Source organism: Melanerpes formicivorus, unplaced genomic scaffold (assembly GCF_026170545.1).
Source record: "Melanerpes formicivorus ecotype bairdi unplaced genomic scaffold, bMelFor1.0.p_v2 SCAF_7, whole genome shotgun sequence".
Classification (NCBI taxonomy): Eukaryota; Metazoa; Chordata; class Aves; order Piciformes; family Picidae; genus Melanerpes; species Melanerpes formicivorus.
Genome location: NW_027142359.1, coordinates 26002377 through 26027027, shown reverse-complemented (window position 1 = coordinate 26027027; position 24651 = coordinate 26002377). Strand labels below are relative to the sequence as shown.

General features: G+C 47.7%; 2 protein-coding genes across 5 annotated transcripts in view; one reads left to right on the top strand and one right to left on the bottom strand.

The window, feature by feature from the left end:
* Positions 1-218, bottom strand: part of SZT2 (SZT2 subunit of KICSTOR complex) — a 56432-nt gene extending 56214 nt beyond the window's left edge. For all 4 annotated transcript variants that reach the window (XM_068141536.1, XM_068141538.1, XM_068141537.1 and 1 more), the window contains exon 1: positions 163-218. In XM_068141536.1, coding sequence (XP_067997637.1) covers positions 163-192 — 30 coding nt within the window. In that variant the 5' untranslated portion in view covers positions 193-218. The remainder of the gene's footprint in view (positions 1-162) is intronic.
* MED8 (mediator complex subunit 8) lies at positions 217-13807 on the top strand. The gene is made up of 7 exons (XM_068141541.1): positions 217-288; positions 3444-3562; positions 4562-4706; positions 5331-5471; positions 5877-5958; positions 8250-8498; positions 11440-13807. Exons 1-7 carry the CDS (start codon positions 283-285, stop codon positions 11502-11504), a joined length of 807 nt encoding a protein of 268 aa, XP_067997642.1. The 5' UTR covers positions 217-282; the 3' UTR covers positions 11505-13807.
* The last annotated feature ends 10844 nt before the right edge of the window (positions 13808-24651 follow it).

Genomic DNA, 24651 nt, shown 5'->3' with positions numbered 1-24651 from the left:
CAGGCTTCTTCAGCCCCGCACCGCTCGCTTTCCCTCTCAGGCCAGGCCATCTCCCCCGCACCCCAAGGCGGCCTTGCCCCTCGCACCACGGCTACCCCTCACCTCGCTCCTACCCCGGCTCCCCCGCTCCCCAGCTCAGACCTTCCCCCAGCCGCATCCCACCTCCGAGTCGGGCCTCTCGGCGGCCGCCATTGCCGGCGCAGCGCCGCCCCGCGGCCCCTGACCTCCGCCCTGCGCGGCTGCCCCGGAAGCACCCTTCTCCCGTGGCAACGGGCCGCCGCCATGCAGGTGAGGGGGCTCGGGGCCTGGGCGGCCGTGAGCGAGCATCACTGCGGCCTGCTCGGGGGCATCGGGGCGCTGGGCGGCTTGAGGAGGTGTCGGGCCGGGCCAGCGAGGCGCTGCAGGCCCGCCGGGGCGGCTGGTGGGGCCTTGCCGCGGGCGGGAGGCCGGCGCGGTCTGCGGGGCTATTCCGTGGCGGGCCCCGGCCCAGCGTTTGGGTAGCTCATGCCACGGGCGCCGCGAGCTCCACGGGGCTCGGCTTGAGGCAGCGACCAGAGCCACTGCCGTCTTTAGCCCGTCCGGGGCTGGGGCGGCCACCGTCCAATGGCGATTCCCTCGCCCGCCGGCTGCGGTGTGATTCCTGCTCGCTCTCGGCCACTCGACTCCCCAAGGGTCAAACCTCCCCGGGCTGAAGCAGCCTGGGTGGGAGACGGAGCTCGCCCTCGAGCAGCTGGCGCAGCGCTTTGCTGTGCAAGCACCTCCGCTTGCTGCACGGCTGTAGGGCGAGCCTGCCTACGGGTACCGGAGTGCCCCTCTCCCTCTCACCCCTTCATAGTGCCCTTGCTAGGAGTCATCAAGCCAAAGGTCCATCGACCCAGCAGCCTAACTTTAGCATTAGCTAAGAAGCCCACAACCAGAAGTTGTGAAAGCAAAATAAGCTGCTGATGTAATTTTGTGTAAGTATTGCTAGCAATCACTTGTGTGTAATACCCTTGAATCAACTTTCATTGATCTAGTTCCTTTTTGAAGCACTGTGAATTTTTAGCTGTAATAATGTGCAGTGGAAAACAGTTGTGGAGGTTAATGACAGATTAAGGGGTTGCAAAGAGCCATCCCCTTTGGCTGGTTTGAAGCCACTACCTGCTGGCTTCATGCAAGTCTCCTGGTTGTTCCTACCAGAAAAGAAAGTGAAAGTGGACTGTCATGCAATTCCTCACCTATAGGTTTGTTTGTATTGCCTTTCCTTGTTCCATCCGTTCACACATACAGGTGTCGGTTCTGGCTTTAATTGCTGCATCTGTGGAACTGATGAATATTCTTGGATCACCACTGTTGCCTTTATTTGTACATATTCTTGCTACATCCCTTTTCTGTTGGAGGGAAAAGAGTGACACAGTGTTCAAGATGCAGATGAGGCATGTGTTTATATGATAACATAATAGTGTTGAGTTTTGCATTGCTTTCCTAATGACTTATTACCGCTTTTACTTCCTTGGCTTCTTCTTGACCCTTGGGCAGATGTTTTCATGGGCAACCCTCAGCTAATCCCAAGATCTTGTTTCTGAGTGATAACATTATCAGCTCAGAGAATGTCCTTGTGTACAGAAAGCCAGGATTGGATGGGGGGTTTTCCCTGCTTTGTTTTGCCATGTGCGTTGCTTGATGTTTTAGCTACTCTGAATTTCACCTTTACCTCTCTGTTGCTCCATATCAGGAAGTCCTTCAGCAGCCCCTCCCCTAAGCCCTGTCTTTACTACCTTGGGGCAATTTAGTATTGCTAACAGACTTTAAAGCATAGCTTGAGTATAGTACACAGCTGTGAGCGGCACAGCAATTCTTGCTACCACTGTTTGGTCTTATTGCGTGCATGCTTTGGAGTGTTTACATTTGCTTCCAGCTCTTAATAGCTTTGGAGAGAGCCTATGAGAGAAGGAGGCTCGGGGAACACTGCTTCTGCAAGAGCAAGGTGTGTGCAATAGGATTTCATTCATCCTCTTGAGGGCTTCTCAGATAAGCGCAGGCAGCAGGCCAGATGGATTGTTGTGGGGGCATGTGCCTGGCACCCCAGAGTAAAACACTGGCTACCAGCCCAACTTGTAATACAGGCATTCATTAATCTTGTTGCACAAACACAGCACACACAAACACTTGTAGACTCATTTCTTAATTGTACAGGAACTGGCTAGTTCCGTCACAAGATGGAGGAGAGTGCTTTTGTCTTGAGGTGGAACACCCAGCAATCCACTCTGTGAATCCACTCCGTGCACTGGGGGTCAAAATTTAACAGGGTTGGCTCAGCCATTACTTCAACACTGGTTAAGTGAGCAATGATTCCTTTAAAAAGCCTTTATAACTCTTGTCAGACTATAAATAAAGTAGAATCTAATTTTGTGTTCTTGTGACCATGGAAGATACCTGCTAATCTTTCCTGTGAAGCTCTGAGCGGTCCAGTGTATTTAAACAGAACAACAAACCAAATAGCAAGCATGCCAACAGTTTGAGTCACTCTGTATGCTTTCCCAATTGTTATTCCCTTTCTATTATTTGATTGCTTTGTCCCACCCTCCTCATGGATCACTACTGTGCAGTTCTTGACTTACAGGAGTAGTTCATTAGGGCTGGGACTTTAATTACATTTTGTGCAATACCATAGTATGAGTAAGTTAGAGTGGATAAGATTCTAGAGGGTTTTTGAAACAGCATCAAGGATGTGCCTTGGTGTCTTTGGCAACAGATCCCCTGTCCTGACACTTTGTCTGTCACCAGCCTCCCTCACCTAAGGATGTCAGTGGAAAGGAGTAGTTAAACAAGGTGTTCCAGAACAAAAGGCAGGAGGTGACGTGTGCACATGTCAATATGTGCAGGGCCTCCTACAGCTGGTAAAGCAAGAGTAGAAGAGGAACTGCTGGTTTCTTTAGCAGCTGGAAGTGGCATTTGGACAGGAAGAAAGTAAAGAATGAGGTAAGGGCAGAAGCTGGAGTCTTTCAGCCATACTCATTCTGCAGAGGGATGTTTTGAATGAACACATTGCTGTGCCACACGTGCTGTCAGAAAAGGCCGAGGGAATACTAATCTGCTTTGAGCTGGGTTAACTTAAATGGTTCACAAAGGTAGCATGAGCTACTTCAGTGACTTGGTCTGATGTGGCAAAAAGCAGATGTAAGAGAGAATGTCTTCCTTACACTCATCTAGATTTTAAAGAGCACAACTAACCAAGGGTTTGTGCTTGCTTGGCACAAGCCTCATGCCAAAGCATTCCAACCCAAGGGAAAAGGGTCAGTGTGAAACCATAGGATTTTTATCTCCAGAGTCTCTGTTTGCTTCCCCTGAAAAGGAGACTCTGCAGGAGACACTGAAGTATGGATCAATGTGTGTGGATCCACAACACCTTGGGAAGGTGTTAAGATTTGTCCTCATCCCTTTTTTTTCTTGCTTTTTTTTAGAGAGAGGAGAAGCAGCTGGAGCTGACTCTGGAGGCTCTCATCAGTCAAGTGGCTGACCTGAAGAACTCCTTGATCAGTTTTATCTACAAGCTGGAGAATGAGTACGACCGACTCACATGGTAAGGTGTCTCGGAGCTGGGGGCACTGTTGATTGCTGCTGAAGCAGCTTCAGACTCAGCTCAGGGGACCACAAAGTATAATTAAAACCCATGACTGTCAGTAGGTTTAAAATTGCTTCTCCCATTTCTGGAGGAACCACTGCATGTCTGCCTTCAAAAAGAAACAGTTGAAATGCATTGGTTTCATGCTCTATATTAATAGGGTCATGGTAACATGTTTTAACCTAGACACTTTATGAGAACCTATACTTGCATCTGCAGTGACTGGAAGCTGCTCAAACAAAATATCTCAGAGACCTACATACCCTATAAAATGAGCCATGTTTTTTTCTGGCTTTTCTTGGCTCTGGTATAAACTGGGCTCTTGTATTTTGCTGATTCTACACGTTTTACCAGACAGTTTGAGATACTTGCAAGCTGGCATTCTCTTCTTGCTGGAGCACAAAGATGGTATAGCTACAGTGTGGTAGTTGAGGGGGAATTTTCAACCCACCACATTACAGCTAAACAAACTATACAGTATCTCAGACAGTGTCTGCCACTAACCATGAAAGCTAACTGCCACTGCAGTGTTGCAGAAGGCAGAAGAAGTGACAGATCCCCCCCCAGAGGAAGCTGAAAGTGACCTCCTTGACAAGATTATCAGTTGTTTTGCTTCATGGTTACTTTGTCAGGATAGCCAAGCTATAAATACTATCGCTCCTGGCGGTACTACTTAATAGTGATATCGTTTCTCAGACCTTGCGCTAGAGTTGCACTGGGAGAGTTAGTGATAAGGGAAGTATTGCTTCTGTGTACATTACTGAAATCCCAAACAATTGCCACTTCCAGTGGAACTGCTGCAAACTGAGCTGTTTGCAGCATTTGAGCTGTATTGGTGTAGACCAATCTGAGGAAGAACAGTTATTTCCTCACTTCTCGGCCATTTGAGTGAAGAAGAAATAAAAGCCATCTGTGGCATCCCTTTCCATCTTCGATCCTCTTTGTTTGCCTTTCCAGGCCTTCAGTTCTGGACAGCTTTGCATTGCTCTCAGGGCAGCTGAACACCTTGAATAAAGTGCTGAAGCATGAGAAGACCCCACTATTGCGAAACCAGGTTATCATACCACTAGTGCTGTCGCCAGACCGCGATGAGGAAATCATGGTAGGAAACTTCCCTCTGACTGTTGGCCCTGGAGTATCAGAAAGTGCTTGCATATCTGCTTCAGCCTGCCATTCCCTGTGCTTGCCATGGCTCAGCTCTGAGTAGAGAGAAAGAAAAGGTGATGAGTAGTTAAGCTTTGCTGAGGGTCTTTCACCTACAAGCACTTAGGCTGGCTACATTGTACAGGAGATGTTCCTGTTCATAAAGATGTTATTTCTATGATGCTGAAAGAGAGAGTGTCTTGCTATGTAACTGGAAGGTCTCCTTTCAAGCTCCTGGTTTTCTCTACCATAGCTGTACTTAGTATCAGACATCTGTACCTAGCTGTGCATTGTTTGTGCACTGACCAACACAAGGTGTATTACAAAACCTTCATGGTGTGCTGGCAATGTTTATTCTCTCGTTGAGGGAGAAAATGCTTCAACTGATCATGGCCATGCTGATGGGAATGCACTGCAGACCCCCATGAGTTGCAGGCATCATGCAAATTCCTAGATAAAACTTTCTGATGCTCCCCAGATCAAGGCTCCCCCACAGTCAGCTACTACTCTGCTTTGGCCTTCAGCAGTTGGAGTGCTGGGCTGGAGGAGGAGGCTCTGAGCATGGCTTGTCCCACTGTTACAGCGGCAGACAGAGGGCCGTGTGCCAGTGTTCAGCCATGAGGTTGTGCCTGACCATCTTCGAACTAAGCCAGACCCTGAGGTGGAGGAGCAAGAGAAACAGCTGATCACAGATGCAGCTCGAATTAGTCCTGATGTTGCACAGGTAGGTTTGCTCCATCTCCCTCTTAGTCTTAAGGCACAAGATGCCTTTTAACTCTTCTTCCTTCACCCTTCCATCTGGCAGTTTTCTTTTAAGCAGTGTCCTTTTCTGTCTGAGATTTCTCCAGCTGACCCTAGCTGGGGTTTGGTTTCCTCCACAGTTTGATTGACCAAGGGTATGTAGCCCACTGATTGTTCACAGGAAGTGCCATCAGATGTCAGAGAAAGATGGAGGCTATCCCATCCCCACAGTACCATCCTGCATGGATTAGCACTGGCCTCTCTAGGCCCTGCTACCAAAATGTTCATGTGTGATTACACAGACCCTGGGAAGAGAAAGCTTGTTTGTTTACCTTGCTGACCTGGGTTGGAAGTATCCTGGCAGTTTCTGATGGTTTTCATTTTGCAGAAACAGATCCAAAGTCTGAACAAAATGTGCTCAAATCTGCTGGAGAAAATCAGTAAGGAGGAGCGTGAATCTGAAAGTGGAGGTAGGTGCCTGAGGTGGAAGTGGGGTACAGGGACCAAGCAGTAGGTGTGAGAGAGTAGTGGCAAAACAGGTAAATCAAAGAGACTGAAGCATGAGAAATGCAGATAAACAACATAGGTAAAAGCATACCAAAAGCATACCAGACTAGCCATCCTAGAACCTCCTAATTTGAAAGGGGGTCCTGTGGACACAATGAGTTCTGCTGTGTGTGTGACCTATATGTGACCTATATGTGTGGCAGGAAGGTCATTCCAATGCTCTGCCATATCTGCCTTTGAGGAGGTGGTAAGTATTCACCAAGGACATTTCCCAATCAACTTGGGTTAATAAAACTAGCTGTGAAAATGCAGTGGCAGTGGATGGGAAACCCACGCAGGACAGCCAGGGGTTCAGGCCCAGCCAGCATGTGTTCATGAAAGGCAGGTCCTGCTTGACCAACCTGATTTCCTTCTATGACCAGGTGACCCACCTAGTGGATGAAGGAAAGGCTGTAGATGTTGTCTACCTGGACTTTGGTAAAGTCTTCAACACTGTATCCCACAGCATTCTGCTAGAGAAGCTGGCAGCTCATGGCTTACACAGGTGTGCTCTGTTCTGGGCTTGGCTGTCTGGCCAGTTTTTAACCCAGCAACTTGTGGTGAACAGAGTTAAATTCAGCTGGGGACCAGTCACAAGCAGTGCTTCCCAGGGCTCAGTTTTGGGGCCAGTCTTACTTAGTATCTTTATCAATGATCTGGATGAGGGGATTGAGTGCTCCCTCAGTAAGTTTGCAGATGACATTAAATTTGGTGGTAGTGTTGGTGGTAGGAAGGCTCTGCAGAGGGAGGATCTGAACAGGCTGGATCTAAGCCAATTGTATGAGGTTTAACAAAGCCAAGTGCTGGGTCCTGCACTTGGGTCACAAGAAGCCCAGGCAATGCTACAGGCTTGGGAAAGAGTGGCTGGAAAGCTGTCCAGCATAATGACCTAGGAGTGCTGGTAGACAGCCAGCTGAACATGAGCCAGCATTGTGCTCATGTGGCCAGGAAGGTCAACACCATCCTGGCCTGTATCAGGAACAGTGTGGCCAGCAGGAGTAGGGAAGTGATTATGCTCCTGTACTCAGCATGGTGAAGCTGCATGTCTGATTCTGTGTTCACTTTTGGGCCCCTCACCACACAAAGGGCACTGAGTTACTGGAGTGTATGCAGCAAAGGGCAACAAAATTCATGAAGGATCTAGAGAACAGGACTTAAGAGGAGTGGCTGAGGGAGCTGGGGTTGTTTAGTCTGGAGAAGAGGAGACTGAGGGGAGACCCTATCGCTCTCTGCAACTACCTGAAAGGAGGTTGTAGTGAAGTGGGGATCAGTCTCTTCTCCCAGATAACTTGCAATAGGGTAAGAACAAATGGCTTCAAGTTGAGCCAGGGGAAGTTTAGATTAGGTATTAGGAAAGATTTGTTTACTGAAAGAGTGATCAAGCATTGGAACAGGCTGTCCAGGGAGGTGGTGGAGTTGATCCCTGGAGGTGTATATGTGTAGACATGGCACTTTGGTATATGGCTCAGTGTGCATGGTGGTGTTGGGTTGACAGTTGGACTTCAGAGACACTTAGGTCTTTTCCAACCATAATGATTTTATGATTCTGTGTTCTGAATGAGTCCACAACATGTTTGTGTGACATCCTCTAGATGATGGCTGCTCAAACTCATGGTCAACCTTTTCTGGCTCTGACTCTTGTGATGAATATCCTTATTTTATTAGTCTCTGCCATTAGCTATTCACTGTTCCTGGGAGTCCTGACTCCCAAAGATAGTAGGGATTTTTTGGTCACCTTTGACACACACATAGTTTAAGCCAGGACTGAAGTACAGGTTCTGTCTGGTTTCTGGCATTAATGGTATAGCTGTGCAGGTGCATGGCAGAAAAACCTGCAGACACCATGCTGGTCACAAGAGTCCAAAAGGGGACGTTGCCATTGTTTCTCTAAACCACAGTGCTTGTTACCTCCCATTGGATTCAGCATGGAAGAGTCTTTAGTAGGAATATTCTCATGGACATGGAGGAGTTTCCTTCCTCTATCCTTCTTCCCTGAGCAGCTTATGCTTTGCTTTCGGTGGAGAAGCTGTTCAGTCACCTCTGTCCCTGGATTTTGTGTCTTCTTTGATCCTGCTGAGACTTCTGCATGACAACTTGTTAGAAGCTCTTCTCTGTTATATGCACCAAAAAGCAGAAAAGCAGATTGAGGGTCAGCTATGCTATTTTTTTTAGAATCAATGGCTAAAATGCTTAAACATTCCTCATTTTTGTACAGGTTTACGACAGAACAAGCAAACCTTCAACCCTGCCGACACCAACGCTCTGGTAGCAGCTGTGGCCTTTGGCAAGGGACTGTCAAACCGCAGGCCCCCTGGCTCTGGAGGATCTGTCCAGTCAGGCCAGCCAGGAGCCGGTGCCATCATCGCAGGTGCTTCGGGCATGCAGCAGGTCCCAATGTCAGGTGCACCAGCTCAGCAGCAGCCGATGCTGGCCGGAGTGCAGATGGCGCAAGCAGGACAGCCAGGTAAAACAGTTGCATATCTGAGAGCAGTTGAAATGCAGGGAGCAAGAAAAATGAATGCAGATGCAGAGATTCTTCCCCAGTCACCTTTTAGATATAACCAAGTAAGAGGTTCTTTTCTGGCTTTAACAACATGAGTCAGGTTGTAACAGTGGAGTAATACCTGCTTAAAATTGCCTCAGAGGTAGAAATGGATCCCAGCCATCCAGTGTCAGCTTCTTAACTCACACTGCAATACCATTTTAATCATTGACTTAGTGAACATACAAATCAATACCTGGGGAGATCACAGTCTGGTATTGTAGGTATCTATGCTGGGGGGTTTGCTGTCAAATTTAAGTTGTGGGTAGGCAATGAAGTAGAAAAGTCAGAAAACCCTAAAAGTTGTCTGTAAAGAGTCTCAGAAGGATTTCATATACCAAGTGACTTAATAGTAGATTATATTTGTATTAAATAAAAAGTGAAACACACAGGCACCTGGACTCTAGTCCAGTTACTAGTATTTGGGAAATAAATACTGTAAAGGCATTTATTGGATGTTCAGCTGGGCCAAAACTGCCCTGGAGACTGGATGGGGTCCTTGTTGCAATGGTTGAGTTGATTAGATAGTGTTGGATGATAGGTTGGACTCAATGATCTCAAAGGTCTCTTCCAACCTGGTCTGGTCTGGTCTGGTCTGGTCTATTCTATTCTATTCTATTCTATTCTATTCTATTCTATTCTATTCTATTCTAAATGTCAGGAATTACTAGAAAGGAAGGGAGAATCAGGATATCATTAGGCCCTTGTATAAATCCATTGGGCACCCATACCTGCAATATCATGTGCAGTTCTGATTTCTCCTCTGCTGCTGGGGATAGCTTTGAGGGAGGGAAGCCTCAGATTGTATACAGTGGGTGAATGGGGAATGGTTGTTCAGCATTTCCCACAGTAGAGAAGGATTGATGAAAATGCAGCAATGAAAATACCAGCTTGAAGATTGAGGACAAAAGAGAGATGCTTCTCTGAATATTGAATGATTACACTGTAGAGCCGATTGACAAGTGTGTGATAGGTAGATAAAGTTTGTATGAGATGGAAAAAGCAAGTAGGTAAATTTCTGAATGAAAGATCAGCCATCTGCTAATCATAAAGATACCATGCCTGACTGCAGATGCTTGAGCCACACTCTGTTAGAAGCAGAGGGGCTATTCTGCAGAGGTACTACTGCAGGTTTGCCCAGTTCAGGTATTCCTCCTTATATGTCCTCTGCTGTCAGGAGTGGATTTGGGCCTGAAGGGCCTGCAGGCCTAACCCTGTACTGTCATTCTTATGTTCATGTTAATTGGGATATTGGATGTCTGATATCCTAACTGGTGTTTTCATGCTTGTTTAGTGACTGTTGTTTAGATACTAGGTTGAGCAACAATATTAGTCCAAAGTTCATTACCTATTTGTCCATCTTTTATTTTTTCCTTTAGTATCATAGTATCAGTCAGGGTTGGAAGGGACCACAAGGATCATCTAGTTCCAACCCCCCTGCCATGGGCAGGGACACCCCACACTAGATCAGGCTGGCCAGAGCCTCATCCACCCTGCTCTTAAACACCTCCAGGGACAGTGCCCTAACCACCTCCCTGGACAACCCATTCCAGTGCTTCACCACTCTCATGGTGAAGAACTTCTTCCTCACATCCAGCCTGAATCTCCCCACCTCCAGCTTCATTCCATTCCCCCTAGTCCTATCACTACCTGAGATCCTGAGAAGTCCCTCCCCAGCCTTCCTGTAGGCCCCCTTCAGATACTGGAAGGCCACAATTAGGTCACATCGGAGCCTTCTCTTCTGCAGACTGAACAGCCCCAACTCCTTCAGTCTGTCCTCATAGGAGAGGTGCTCCAGCCCTCTGATCATAGTATCATAGTATTTCTCTCAGCTCATCAGTCATATTATGTTCATATGTCTTTGTGTGAAAATTCTATCTTGGACCATCCTTGTCACTATTACCTGCACCTTTTCTGTTTGTTTTCAACACCAGAGCTGCTCCTGATTTTCCAGATGTGGGTGAACCAGACAGTCCTGGTCACTCTTCCTTTTGGAGTAATGGCCACCAGTATTTGTCTGTTAGCACAGAAGTGATACGAGATTGCCTGTCAGTGGCCTGCTTTGGATATGCTTGAGAAAGTTTAATAATCTTTATTTTCTTAGCCATTTGGTCATCACATCTTTTCTTGCCCTGCTGCACCCCAATTTTAGTTTTTAGAAGCTGTCCTTTTTCTTATCCAATTTAAACACACATTCCACATTCTGAGCAAGTGTTCTTTGAATGTCTCTGTGCTGTCTTTAATCACTGGGCTTTGTGCTTATTTTTCTGACCATTTTAGTTTTGACTAGCACTGTACACTTCCTGTAAGCTGATGGTACAATGTCTTGGAACATTTTCCCACATGTGATTGGTATGAGCAAAGAGTAATAATACCCAAGATGGGGATGTGATTAAGAGAAATTAAGAGATCTGAGAGAGGCTTAGTAATTTAAATATCTGTCCTGGCTATATAAAGTTACATGGAAGGGAATCTTGTGTTTTCCTCTGGAATGGAAGTGGAGATCAGTCTGCACACTTCTGTGAGTGCTGCTGCCAGCAACTTCTGTGAGACTGAACAAGTCCCACACTCCTGATGAAGAGAAAGGCTTATTTAAGAAGGACTAAGGATAGGATTTGAAGGGATAGCAGGGGGATACAGGAATTGTCAAGGAAATTTCTCAGCAGAGAAGCATACCAATTTGTGGAAGAGGTTGGTTGTGTTAGGTCAGACACTGGAACATGCTGTAGCAGGTAAGCCTAGCGTGGCACCTGGAGAGGAACAGGAAAAGTTCAGCCAGGGTTGTTGTGAGTCTTGCATGCTCTTGAGCAAATGTCCTCTCATACAGCCAGTTTTGCACTGCCTTTTCTTTTTTTCTCTTCAGGAAAAATGCCAAGTGGCATAAAAACAAATATCAAATCTGCCTCAATGCATCCATATCAGAGATGAGCTGAGATGAACCAGACCCAAGGGACGACGCTTACCAACATTGTTCTTGCTGCGACCACACCACCTGGGATTCCTTCTAGGTCTTCTAAGTCCCTTCAGATATCCAGGGAGCCAGGGGTTATGAAGCCCTTCCTTGGGTTTTATTTAGCACTGGGTGGCTTTGTGGAGCTTCTAGTGGCCGTGTCTCCTGGACACAACTACTTCTCTGTTTGATCAGAGCAAAGAACTTTGCTTTTGGTGTTGATCCCATCTTCAGGTCTGGCCTGGTAGACAACTACCCTTTCCTGATACAGAACCTGAAGAGCTGTATGGAACACTGTGCTCCTTGTTTCTACTTTTTCACTTGGGATGTTCTTTCTTTACTCCATGTTGTTAATAAAGACCTTGTTATGCACGCAGTGAAACACTGGTGTCCATCTCGCTGGTCCTAAGGACTCAGGACTCTCATTTCTCTTTGGATGAGGCTACAGGGATGCTCCAGTCTACACTGCACTGAAAATGTTTGAGGTTGAGTGCTGGAGCAGCAGGCTGGCACAGAAAAAGCTGTTAAAAAAAGTGAGTCAGCAGAGCACAAACATAAGTAGTAAATACCCAGTTCGTTGTAAACCCATTATGACTCCTCACCAGAAAGAAAAATACTGGGAAAAGACCATTAAAAGGCCCAAAGGAAGAGGGCAACATTTCAGGAACAGAAGGACAGAGCTTTTGTATTCTGGTGCTGCTGCAAGTCCCAGCTGGATCTGATTTAAATTCCATAGTTCTGGTTTCCTATAAAGTTTCTTAGCTACTTCAGGATTAATTTGTCATTTCCATGAGATATTTCGGTCTGCTTGGGACTGTGGCACCTCTGAATTGGCCAGGCTGTGAGATCTGGCCCATCTCTCTTTGGAACTAGGCGCTGTGAAGCCATCCCTGTTCTACTTTCTACCCTTGAGCCGTAGTACGCAATCTGCCTAATAAAGGTTTCCTCTGGGAAGAAAGGGTGGAGACACATGCCCACAGAGCATGTCACTACATACAGCACTATCCTAAACTCAACCTTTGTGCCTCTTGCTGCCCTTGCCTGGACTTCCCTTTTAACTTGTGGTGAAAGGCAGCTCTGTATTTTACTCAATAGCATCTGTCAGCAATCTTATGGGTGAGGAAATCTCCACTCAGCAGATACAGCCTGCAGCTGCTCCTGCACTGCTTGCCTCTGAGCTAAATCAGATCCAGCTTATTTGTGGAGGCCATGGCCTGTTTTCCCATAACAAAACCTTCTGCAAAGTTGTGACTAGGGCAGTTACCCGTTTTCACAGGTGTGCCCTTGAAAAGCACTGAGCTGGGAAGCAGAAAGTTGATGTGGAAGCACAAACAGCTTATTTAGTAAACAAAGTCAGTCCACTATGAATGAGCCCAGCAATGTGTCTGCAGTGGCATCAGCCTAGCCAGACTGATGGGATTGCTTTTAGCTCCTAATGAATATGGAGCTACTGGCTCTCTCCAGAAGTGAGGAGATGGTTTGAAGATGGGAGACATGCTGCTGGCTCTGGTGCAAGGGTTTTGTGCAGTGCCTGGAGCCCAGTGGCAGGGGAGTCGGGGCTTCTGGGGCTGTGCTTTGGGATGGGCTGAGTAATACTGGGACAGCTGTTCCTTGCTCTGCCTCATGTCTCTGCTCTGGGGGGACAGAAAACTCTAAGGAACATGATTCAGATTCCTGGCACTCATCATCCGTGGTGCCTCAGCTCTAGGATGCTGCTTTGCTTCATCCTCCCAGACTGGCATCCTTATAAAGCTAAAATGTTTGCTGTGCTGGGGCCAGCGGCTGGCCAGGGCAACCCAGGCAGCCTGAGACAGCAGGCATGGCTGCCTGCTACTCGTGCAACCTGGCTCTCCTGAAACGCCTCCAGTGGGGCGGGGCAGACCTTTCACACACTTGGAAGGGAGGAAGGGAAATACGGGCAGGGTTTTTTCCATAGATTATAGAGCTGGGGAGGCCGGCTGGGATCGCCAGCGTAACTTCCTGCATGACACAGGCTGCCCTCAATTAGTTCTTGTGTAAATTAGAGCACTGTTGTGAAAAAAGAAACCAGTTGGCCTTGTACTGAATGCATCTTTGCTGGTAGGTGGTTCTAAAAGTTCATTTTCTTTTTGCACCTTCTATTGAGGCTGTGTGTCTTTAATTCCCTTCGTGTCGTTGGACCCTCTCAGCCCGCGAGTCAATCTCTGAGCTGTTAGTCCCAGAGAAGGGAGTTGGTTATTGTGATCAAGCTTTCCTGATCCTTTTTTTTTTTTTTACAATAAACTGAACTGATGAAAGTCTCTTTTGCTTTCAGGCATGTTTTCTACTTGCTGGCTCACGTCCAAATCTTCTTCCGTGTCTGCGTCCTTTGGGACACGCTATTCTAATTGTGGGGAATGGGAATTTCAAATGCAGGCTGACTTTAACCTCTTAGCCAGTTGCTGCCAGTGCTTGAATGTTTGAACAGGGAACAGGAGCAGGCCTTTTACCCATAAGGACGTGGTGGAAATTCATGGTCCGCTGCTTGTCACTGTGGCCTGCAAGTCCATCTGGGATTCACCATTCCATGTGTGCTGTGTCAGAATTAAAGTACAGCCCTGCTGGGCTGGAGCAAAGGCTCAGTCTCTGCCCTGCAGGGGCCAAGCAAGCAATTGGAAAAGCAGACTGTCCTTGTGAGCAGCAGATGTACTGCCACGCTGAGACCTCAGGTGATATCCCCTGTCTCGGCCAAACCTTTTCTGGACTGTCTCTTCCTAGCAGGATAATTTTGGCAGGGAGGAGGCCCAGCCCCAGCAGCACAGCAGACGCTGCTGGAATGTCTAGACCCAAAATGTGATGAAGAACATGGATGCTGGTTTGTTCTGGCCTCCATCCTCAGTACCAGCTGGGCTGTAGCACAGAGCACAGACACCTTTTAGCCTTGTGGGCCTTGCTGCCTCAGGGATCTCAAGGGTTCCAGGTCACTGACATGCTCTCAGCTCCCAGGACAGCATGCTTTACCTGTTATGACTTTGTTTCCTTCCAGGTCATCAACTTTACACTTATTTAGCACTCCCTGCTAGAAACACATCCTCGATGCCAATTCCCTGGGGAGCATCTCCTCTGCTGCCTCACACTTGACTGGGTGGCTGGTGCCTTTGTCCCTTGATTTCACACACCACAGTACCAGCCAGCTTGGCTCTTTCCACAAAAATGGTTGTGTTAGTTTGACAGGTTTATTATCTTTAATCCCTGATGATTGGTGTTTATATTTCTTGGCTTTAAGTCGTTATCGATAGGATCTCATTTTTTTTGGTCATTATTTTGTATGGGATGACTATTGAATAGACACACCTGTTTGCAAGGCCATCCTGTTTACTTTGTTAAAATGCTGGCATAACACCATCTTGTTTGCTCTCTGGAGCTTCCCTAGGCTTCCTTCTCTTACTGAATGGCAGCATTAATAATTTCTCTTTTTAAAAACAGGCTTATTTATTTCTTCTGCTTCGAGCTGTGAGATGCAGGATATCCAGACTGTTGGGTTCTTAACATTTGCCTTATGAAGCTGTCTTCTTGAGTTACTGGTAGAGTGGAAAGTGTTTTAGTCTTGTGACAGGAATGTTTCATCTGGCTTCCTCCCAAATGCAGGAGAGAGATATTTGTTGTTTTTCCTTCCTGCCCAGCTATCTGTGGTCCCACCGTTCCCAGCCTGTAACACATAGCCAGCCATGCTGGGTGGTGCCCACAGCCTGTCCTGCTGCTGCTGCCCTGGGCCAGCTTGCCTTTGGAAACCACTGAGCTTGGCATGGTGCCACCACTTCCCCCTATCTCTTTGCATCCACTGATCTGCACGACTAACATCTGCCACATGTTTGTTCTCTTGTCAGAGATGTGCACACAGGTGTTTTATTTTGTTTAAGAAAGGAAAAAACATAACACTTTTGTTTGCCTTTTTTAAATGTCACTAAGCCTTTACAGTGGAGGTGAAGTACATAAGGTGTGGGGGGAAACGTGATCCAAAAAGATCAGGGGTACAGCTGAGGGAGGGCAACTCCTGCAGTTCTGCTATGGCAGAAAGGCAAGGTCTTGGTATGGGCTGGGAGGTGGTGGTGCTGTCATTCCCATCCTCCTGCTAGGATCAGACCTTTCTGACTGTGGCCAGTTCTGGGCCCCTCAGTTTAGGAAAGATGTTGAGTTGCTGGAATGTGTCCAGAGAAGGGCAACAAAGGTGGGGAGGGGTTTGGAGCACAAGCCCTATGAGGAGAGGCTGAGGGAGCTGGGGTTGCTTAGCCTGGAGAAGAGGAGGCTCAGGGAGACCTTATTGCTCTCTACAACTACCTGAAGGGAGGTTGTGGCCAGGTGGGGGCTGGTCTCTTCTCCCAGGCAACCAGCACTAGAACAAGAGGACACAGTCTCAAGCTGCACCAGGGGAGGTTTAGGCTGGATGTTAGGAAGAAGTTCTTCATATAAAGAGTGATTGGCCATTGGAATGGGCTGCCCAGGGAGGTGGTTGAGTCATCATCACTGGAGGTGTTTAGGAAGAGACTGGATGGGGCGCTTGGTGCCATGGTTTAGTTGATTAGATAGTGATGATAGGTTGGACTCAATGATCTCAAAGGTCTTTTCCAACCTGGTTAATGCTATTCTGTTCTATTCTAATTATCTGGGACCAAAGGAAAAGTCCTCTGGTGAGTGGGTTGAGGGAGTTTGTGGGGGGTTTTATGTTAAGAAGAAACTCAAAGGGGTGCATGATGCCATAAGGCAGTAAGCCAAGTTTTTCATCTGCATGACTCCCAAACCAGCTTCACCTGCAGCTCTCAAAGGAGAGGCACATACATGGAAACAGCACCAAAATGTGCCTCTGAACCAGCCACTGGAAAACGTGGAAACTGCTTGAGAATCAAAGGCAGAAGTGACCAAGTGGTGGAAGCAGACACCCCAGGTTGGCTCTCCATTTTCCCCTGAGCTCCCCCCCATGAGCCCCAGGAGAGCCTGAGCATGTTTATGGGACAGCTGGTGCCTCCAAGTAAATATCCAGGCACTTGGGAAACATCCCATGGAGCTCCTTCTTCCAGCCAAGCACAATAAATCTTCGTCTGACCTAGAAGCAAACTGTTACCACTTTGTAACTCATGTAGATGCTGTGGTAGTATAAGTCCACACTCAGATGGGAGGTTTGGATGCATTTGTGTGTATATACTCAATCAAAATAGCTCAGGCTGCTGTGACTGCACAGTTTATTTATTGTCCTTATGATACCGTAGCTCTCTGGTTGGATCCACGAATATTGCCTTGCTGGAAACCTGCACTCAAGAGATTAATGAAAACCTTCTGCAATTTGCTCAAGGGTAACCCTGTTCATGAAGAAGAGCATAAGAGTAATGCAAAGTATGCTGGCTGGCTCCTCTGAAAGAGAGGCTTTTGTCCTTTTTTTGTCTTTGTGTGTGTGTGTGTTTTAAAGAAGGGAAGTTACTGCATGCATTTTTCTGACTGAGACACATATTTTCCAAAGTCAAGGGATCAAGAGCTGTGCTTCCTGCAGTGGTTATCTTATCACTGCTGCTCAGATTTTGCAACTGATTTACCCACTTGCTGTGCTCCCTTTACTAGCACCATGGCCACACAGTTTCTGCACTGAATTAGCGCTGGTGCTAAGGCCCCGCTTGGCAAGGCAGCTTCTTTCCTCTGAGTGAAGAGTGTGCTCCAGGGGACTTCTGCATTATTTTTTTCATTGTGTGTTTGCTGGCCATGCTTTGGGCCAGAGGATCATCATTACCATCTGAAGCTGTTATTTTGAAGCTGCAGTATTTCCCAGATGTCCCCCTTCTATGCCTACTGACAGCTGGCCTTGGTGGGTCGTGTCTTGTCTCCTGCTGTCACGCTGCTGGCATGCAGCACGGAGGTGTGCTGCTCCTGTTGGGACTGGGCTTTGAAGTATGAAGTGTATGTTTACATGAGGTTTATTTTTGGAACTGATGCAGTATTGAACAGAGTCCTGCTGTGCAGGATGGAAGAGATGTCTCCTGCTCTACTGCAGCAATGTGCAGGACTTCAAAGCACTGCCTAAAGAGCTAAGGGTGACAGCCAATACAGGACCAGTTTGTATCCCCCATGAGAAATGCATTCTGCATAAGCAGGGCCAAGAAGCCATAATTTTGGCTGCTTTGTTTTTTGTATATTTAGGTTCCCATGAGCATTGCAGGAATAGAAGCAGCCATAGTGACCATCATTGTAGCACAGTCTGGTTTGCCCCTGCTAGCAGAACGATGCACCAGGCTGTGACTCAATGACATGGAGCTCCAGGGGAGCACACACCATGTGCAGCCCCATATTGCACAGCTCAGGATTGGGCAGAGATGTCAGCAGCATGGGTCTGTGGGCAGGAGGACCTGCAGCCCTGGGTTACTGAAGCCTCACTGCAGCTGCCATGCCAGGAATGACTCACACTAAGCCTCTGTGGTTGTGCTCGCTTCCACTCTCAGCTGTTTGTGTTCACTCACATAGGGAATAATCATAATAAAAAAATAATAGAAATGCTCCAACCCACATTCTGAGCATGCAGCTCCTTGGCCTTCATTTCTTCATGTCCTGTGTTCCCTACTGTGTCCTGTTAGAGCTTGAGTGCAATATGCTTGCATCCTCATACACACTGCATGCATGAAGGTGCCCAAGTAGGCTCGTGGTGTTCACCATCAACAAACACTTTTGAAAGGGGAGTATGTGCAGAAAGGAAGCCATGACATTCTCTGCCCACTATCTCAGAGCAGTTTACAGAGTATCACTGCTTCCCTCCTGGTTATATCTGTCTGTTCTAAGGAGGACAGTTGCTCCTGGTTATCTGGAAGAAACACTGGAGCCCCGTGGGAGCTGCCCCAGTGCTGCACTCCCCTGCCTTTGTGCCCCTTGGACCAGCCAGGCAGGTGCAGGAGCCACAAGTTCCCTTATCCTTTCCCTCTGCACACACTGTGGGTCTCAGAGCATGCACTGTGCTGCTGACTGCACTGGTGGAGAAGTTCAGAAGCAGAGAAGACACCAGGCAGGCTGAGGAAGATGGCAGCAACAGGGGAGCAGGCAGTGTGCCCCACCAGTCTGCAGCCTGGATGGGCAGGCAAAGCCTGGCCCTGGCTAAAGCTTAAAACACGGCCTCATTTCACAGCAAAACAATCCCCCTTTGTGTGGCTTGTTCTCCCAGAACAATCCTCCACTCTGACAATGTCCTTTCTGTTGCTTAGTCTCTGCAGAGTGACCAGCAGTGTGCTCAGCCTGACGCCTGGCAGCTTTGCACCAGTGCCTACCTACAGGCTTGCTGCCCCACAGCCAAGGTACAGTGCCTGGACCCCCTGGCCAGGGCAGCCTCTGCTCAGGACTCTGTGGCCACTTCAGGTCAAGGCAAAGTCTTCCCAGGAGAGACTCCAACAAAGCCTGGAGCACATGGGAGGGGTTTTTCTTCTGGTGTTATTTGCTCTGTGAAGCTACATGGTGCTGCTACACCGTATGTTAGGAGAGCAATCCTGGGAAGAAATTGTGGATGTCAAGTCACCAAATCTGACTGTAACCTTCTGGGGCTGGAGGAGTCACCTGGTTTTGCCAAGCTGTTCTCTCAGGCTCCAGGCAGTCTGGGACAGGTTGCTGAAGATCAAATCCTGTGGGCTGTAGATCACAGAGATAATATGAAATGGCTTCAGATGGAAAGGGAGATTCTGGGAATGAGCAGGACCAGGGGTTTCTCACCACCTGCTTTTTCTCTCTTCAGGAGCATGTGCCCATGAGACAGCCTTGAAATCTCCCTCAGACAGGTAGTTGTCAGGTCCCTACAGCAGACAGAGTTCAGAGAGCTGCCATGGTCTTCTACATTGCATGTGGACAGTCACAAATGCTTGCACTGGTGACCAAGGACACCTGTTGAAGCTCCTAAATGTCCTAACCCTTTTCAGTGTCCCACCAGTCCATTCTGAGCCCTGAGCTGGCCCTGCTCTTCCTGCTACCATGCAGAGACACTGAAGAACACATTTCTCCAGGCTTTTAGTCTCCTCAGGCACCTTGCTCCAGCCATGGCTTTGCTGCCTGTTCCCCACTCAGGATCTCTGTGGATTTGGAACAGGCACCATTATTCTCTAAGGTTATCCTATAGGCTACAGAAACAAATGGGGATGCATTAGCAGATCCAGAGCTGGCTGAGATTTCTGGTATGTCTGTGGTGGACCACAGGGTCTCACACATTGGTGGGGTGGTGTAACCAGCCTGAGGAAGTGGATGTCAGGGCTCAGGACAGAGAGGCTGCTGGCTTTTATGCAGCTAATAAAGAATTATTGTCCTGGCAGGAAAACACATGCTGTCCACCTGGCTGGCAGGAAAAGTCCAGCAATTAAACATGCCAGGGTGAAAGTATGCCATGAAAGTGTCTCTGCTCCATCTCACCACCATGGAGCCTGTAAACTTCTGGATGATGCTTTTGCCTTCCCTTTTATCTCACAGTATGCCTTATTCCAGGTGATGTTGGCAAGTAAAACTACAGCAATCGTGTTACAGCAAAGATTTCAGCAGGGTGATTCATGCCTGCTGGCTATAGAAATGTCTGTGAGTTGCTTCCTAGTAGCTTGGGTGGGTTCTATAGACTTCAAATTCCAGGACTGAAGGTATTTCTTCTGGCTGAAGAGGAGGAGAACACTGATATTGAGGGGATAATTTCTTTTACTGCCAGGATGATTTAATCAGCATCAACAACAGGGAAAATTTTGCACAAGATGAATCACTTAATGTTGGTATAGACTGTGGAAGCAGGCAGCCCATCAGCCTGAGCTTAGTAAAGCAGGGGTGCTTGGATGTGGATGGTCTGCTCATCTCCCCTTGCAAACTCACAGTATGGCATTTAATGGTCTTTTGGGCTCTGAGTAGTGTCACCTATCTACACTTTCAGTGGCCACAAAAGCCTTGCTTTGTTCTCTCACTAAAAGCAGAGGTGGTGTAAGAGCATTTCTTGGTTGTTGTGCAGTTGTCAGCATAATCAACTGGGGTTTTTTGTCGTGGATTCACAAAGGCATTGTGCCGCAGTGATGTGGGGTTGATAGTGCTTCAGGGTCCAACCTCAGGAGAAAGAGAGAAGGGGCAAACAACATGAGAGAACTAATTTACATTCAGTGGTTTTATCTGATCAAAATTTTTGGCTTTTCAGGGTTAAAAATCAAAGGGTGGGTCCACTAGATGGATAAGGAACTGGCTTGATGGCCGCACCCAAAGAGTGGCTGTCAATGGCTCCATGTCCCAGTGGAGGCCAGGGACAAGCGGAGTCCCTCAGGGACCAGTCCTGGGACCTGTCTTGTTCAGCATCTTTGTGGGTGACACGGACAGTGGCATTGAGTGCACCCTCAGCAAGTTTGCTGATGACACCAAGCTGTGTGGTGCAGCAGACACGCTGGAGGGAAGGGAGGCCATCCAGAGGGACTTTGACAGGCTGGAGAGGTGGGCACAAGCCAACCTCATGAGGTTCAATAAGAGCAAGTGTAGGGTCCTGCATCTGGGTCGAGGCAATGCCAGGCACAAAGACAGGCTGGGCAGTGACTGGCTGGAAAGCAGCCCTGAGGAGAGAGACTTGGGGGTGCTGGTGGACAAAAAGCTCAACATGAGCTCCCAGTGTGCACTTGCAGCCCACAAAGCCAATCAGATCCTGGGCTGCATCAGGAGAAGTGTGGCCAGCAGGTCGAGGGAGGTGATCCTCCCCCTCTACTCAGCTCTGGTGAGACCCCACCTGGAGTACTGCCTCCAGTTCTGGAGCCCCTATTACAGGAGGGATGTGGAGGTGCTGGAACATGTCCAGAGAAGGGCCATGAGGATGATCAGAGGGCTGGAGCACCTCTCCTATGAGGACAGACTGAAGGAGTTGGGGCTGTTCAGTCTGGAGAAGAGAAGGCTCCGAGGTGACCTAATTGTGGCCTTCCAGTATCTGAAGGGGGCCTACAGGAAGGCTGGGGAAGGACTTCTCAGGATCTCAGGTAGTGATAGGACTAGGGGGAATGGAATGAAGCTGGAGGAGGGGAGATTCAGGCTAGATGTGAGGAGGAAGTTCTTCACCATGAGAGTGGTGAAGCCCTGGAATGGGTTGTCCAGGGAGGTGGTCGAGGCCCCGTCCCTGGAGGTGTTTAAGACCAGGCTGGACGAGGCTCTGGCCAGCCTGATCTAGTGTGGGGTGTCCCTGCCCATGGCAGGGGGGTTGGAACTAGATGATCCTTGTGGTCCCTTCCAACCCTGACAGATACTATGATCTGGAAACTGCCTTTTCACTTCCCAAGTGTAATAGGGTAGGTGAGTTAGCTAAATATGTATATCAAATACACGACTGAAAAATTACAGAGAAAAGTGCAGGTATGTTTAATTTCAGTACATTAATTTGGCCATTTTGTTATCTTTTAGATTTCTTTTTTCAGATTGAATAATGTCAGTGGGTTTGCTACACAAAATGCTCACAATTCCATTTTTTTGGTATCTTAAAAAACCAAAAAATGGCACTTACATATTCAGTGAATAAGGTCAGAAGGACACTTGTTTACCAGAAAGTTAGGACTTTGAGAGTTTCTATCTCTGTCAGAAAAACTGAGAAACTTCACACCTGTAGGGGCTGAAAACCCAGGTACACAGTGATCCTAAGCCACTCTTCAAGATTGACACCAGAAAAGGTGCAACACTGAGAACCTGCACCAGCATCTCTCATCACACATGGAAGAAATTGTTCCTAATCCCTAAGGTCATAACCTTCATTGAACTTCATTCCTTTTTCATTGCTCAGTTCCTCTAGACCTTCCCATCTGATAGTCTGATAATCCTCTGCACTGATGATGGCTTCCATCTTTGTGCCTTTGGCCACTTACATTAGTGCACACCTGCTTTTTGCACCAAGACAGAGCAGCAAAGAGAGGCACACCTAGCTCTGCAAGACTCAAGGAGAAAGCAGAAGACAAGGACTGATGGAGAGTAAAACTGAAAGGAGTGCAGATGCACACCCACCTGCATCTGATCAGATCTCCGTGCTGAGAAGGATCAGCCAGATTCTCACTAAAGATACAGGGAAAATCATGTGTTGTTCTTCAAGATAAGCAGTGGAGGAAGGAGCTTAAATTCTGCCACACTGGAACCTGGTGCAGACCAGCCTGCTGCAACCAAGAGCGTGAGTCAGGTTGTCTCTTGAATTGTAGGTGAAAGGTCAGTGACCCCGCAGGACTTCACCATCTGCAGGAGTGGTTGCTGCAGGAAGGACACCCTCAGCTGTGTGACATGATCATCCCTGGTTGGGCACGCCAGACTGCAGTCAGTTACATGCTCAGCTGGCTGCAACAGCTTCTCTCTCAGACTTCAGGTCACACAGGCAGGATTCAAGATAGAAGCAGAAGAGTATCCATTTGTAGGTCTCTCTCAAGGTGCTTTGGGAACATGAGGCTGTACACAACAGGTAACATCACTCTGGCCTTGTTTTCATCACCCTCACCCCCTTTATTATGAGGATTTTTCTTTGCAACGTGTGCTCATGCTACCCTGCTTCCAAAGAGGCTGGAAGGCAGACACCCAGATCCACAACATGCAGCAGGGTAGTCAAGCTCTTGCTGGAGGCCTGTCCCCACGGGTTAAGAGGGGACTCTGTATCATCCCTCAGTAAACCATAACAGTGCTGGATCCACTCACCTGCAGCCAGGGTGCTCCAGCAGATCAGGGTCTTTGTGCCAGCTGGAGTTTCTGCCCAGGCTGCTGCAGCTCCAGGGATCTGGTGGGAAGGGAGAACACTGAGGAACTGCATACACCCACTGAGCATGAGAAGTAAAGAAAAGGCAAACATGCAGACAAAGGTAACTCATCAAAGCAGGTCAGTGTGAAAACCAAGTAATGGAGGAGAAATTCAAGAGGAAATGTGTATTTGATGTGTTGGAGCATTGAGAGAAACAGAAGATGCAGTAACTAGGGAAAACTAAAGAGCAGATACTGCACAGGAAAAATGACAGAAACAGCAGGTAACAGGGAAGTAGAGTTCAGGACTGAATGAGAGGAGAAAGAAATTGCATTCAGATCAGAAAAGAGTGACCTGGAAACTTATTCCAACAGCAGGAAGAGGCTGGGCTGTGCAATTTGGTGCTCATTGTTAGAGCCTGACAAGCCTGCCAGAAAGGGTGGATCCAGGAGCAGGAATGCTTGGAGAAAGCTGTGAGATATGGGATACAAGGTGGAAATACATCTAGAAGGGAGTGTGAAGGAATCCACTGGTGATCTCTCATTACTTGAGAAACAATACAGCAAGATTTCCACTGATTTGGACCACAACTCAAGTAAAAATAGAGTAATGGTGCAAAATAGGAGGAGGACAAAAAAGAAGTGAAGAATGGCAAACGAGACTGGAGCCTACATTTAAGAAGAGATAAAGAGTGATCCAGACAGCTCCTAACCTGCCAGTCTGATGTTAACAGTATTCAGTTAAACAGTAATGCAGTATTTGGACAGGAAATGGAAAGTGGGATAAAATACAGTCTATTATGTCTGACAAACCTGATAGTTAAAGAAACCCTTTCTATAAAGCTATGTAGACTCCAGTGAAGCAGCTGGTAAACTTGGCACCAGCTGGGAACTTCGGTAGATGTTGGGGCAGAAATGAGCATGGGAATTTCCTGTGGGAAGGAGTGGCTAAGGTCAAGACGAAAGCAAAACCTGACGAAAGGGAGCACATCAGGACATGCAGAAGATTACTGCTGAGGCACTTTGTGGATGTTCTTACAAACTGATGTCCTTAAGGACTGACAAAAATACTAGGTGTAATCTGGTAAAATCAGAATGTGTGCTGTGTTGGCACTGTAGGGGAAAGTAAAGGAATGCTGTTCCACCAAAAAAAAGGCATGAAAGTCACCATGAGTACAGTTCTTTACTTCATTTTGCAGAGTTTATGAACTGCAAACACCTGAAGACAAGGAGTTAAGAAAGTAACCAGCCACAGAGTGAGTCTGAGCTGTCACTGCGAAGTGCAATTGAGAAGGGCAGATGCAGCTGTGGCTGCATCCAGACAGGGAATGCTCTCCAGCTGAGAACAAAGTCTCTGAGCACTCTTGTCATCTGTCTTTAGATGAGAGAACACAAGCAGCAGCATGGCCAGAAGAGTTACTGTGGCATTAGGTGCAGGGAGAGGGTGGCTGTTAAGAA

Bases quoted from the DNA above. Each gene is read 5' to 3' on its own strand.
- MED8 (XM_068141541.1), top strand. The intron at 5,959-8,249 runs GTAGGTGCCTGA...ATTTTTGTACAG, and splicing joins GCGTGAATCTGAAAGTGGAG to GTTTACGACAGAACAAGCAA. The intron at 8,499-11,439 runs GTAAAACAGTTG...TTTTCTCTTCAG, and splicing joins GGCGCAAGCAGGACAGCCAG to GAAAAATGCCAAGTGGCATA.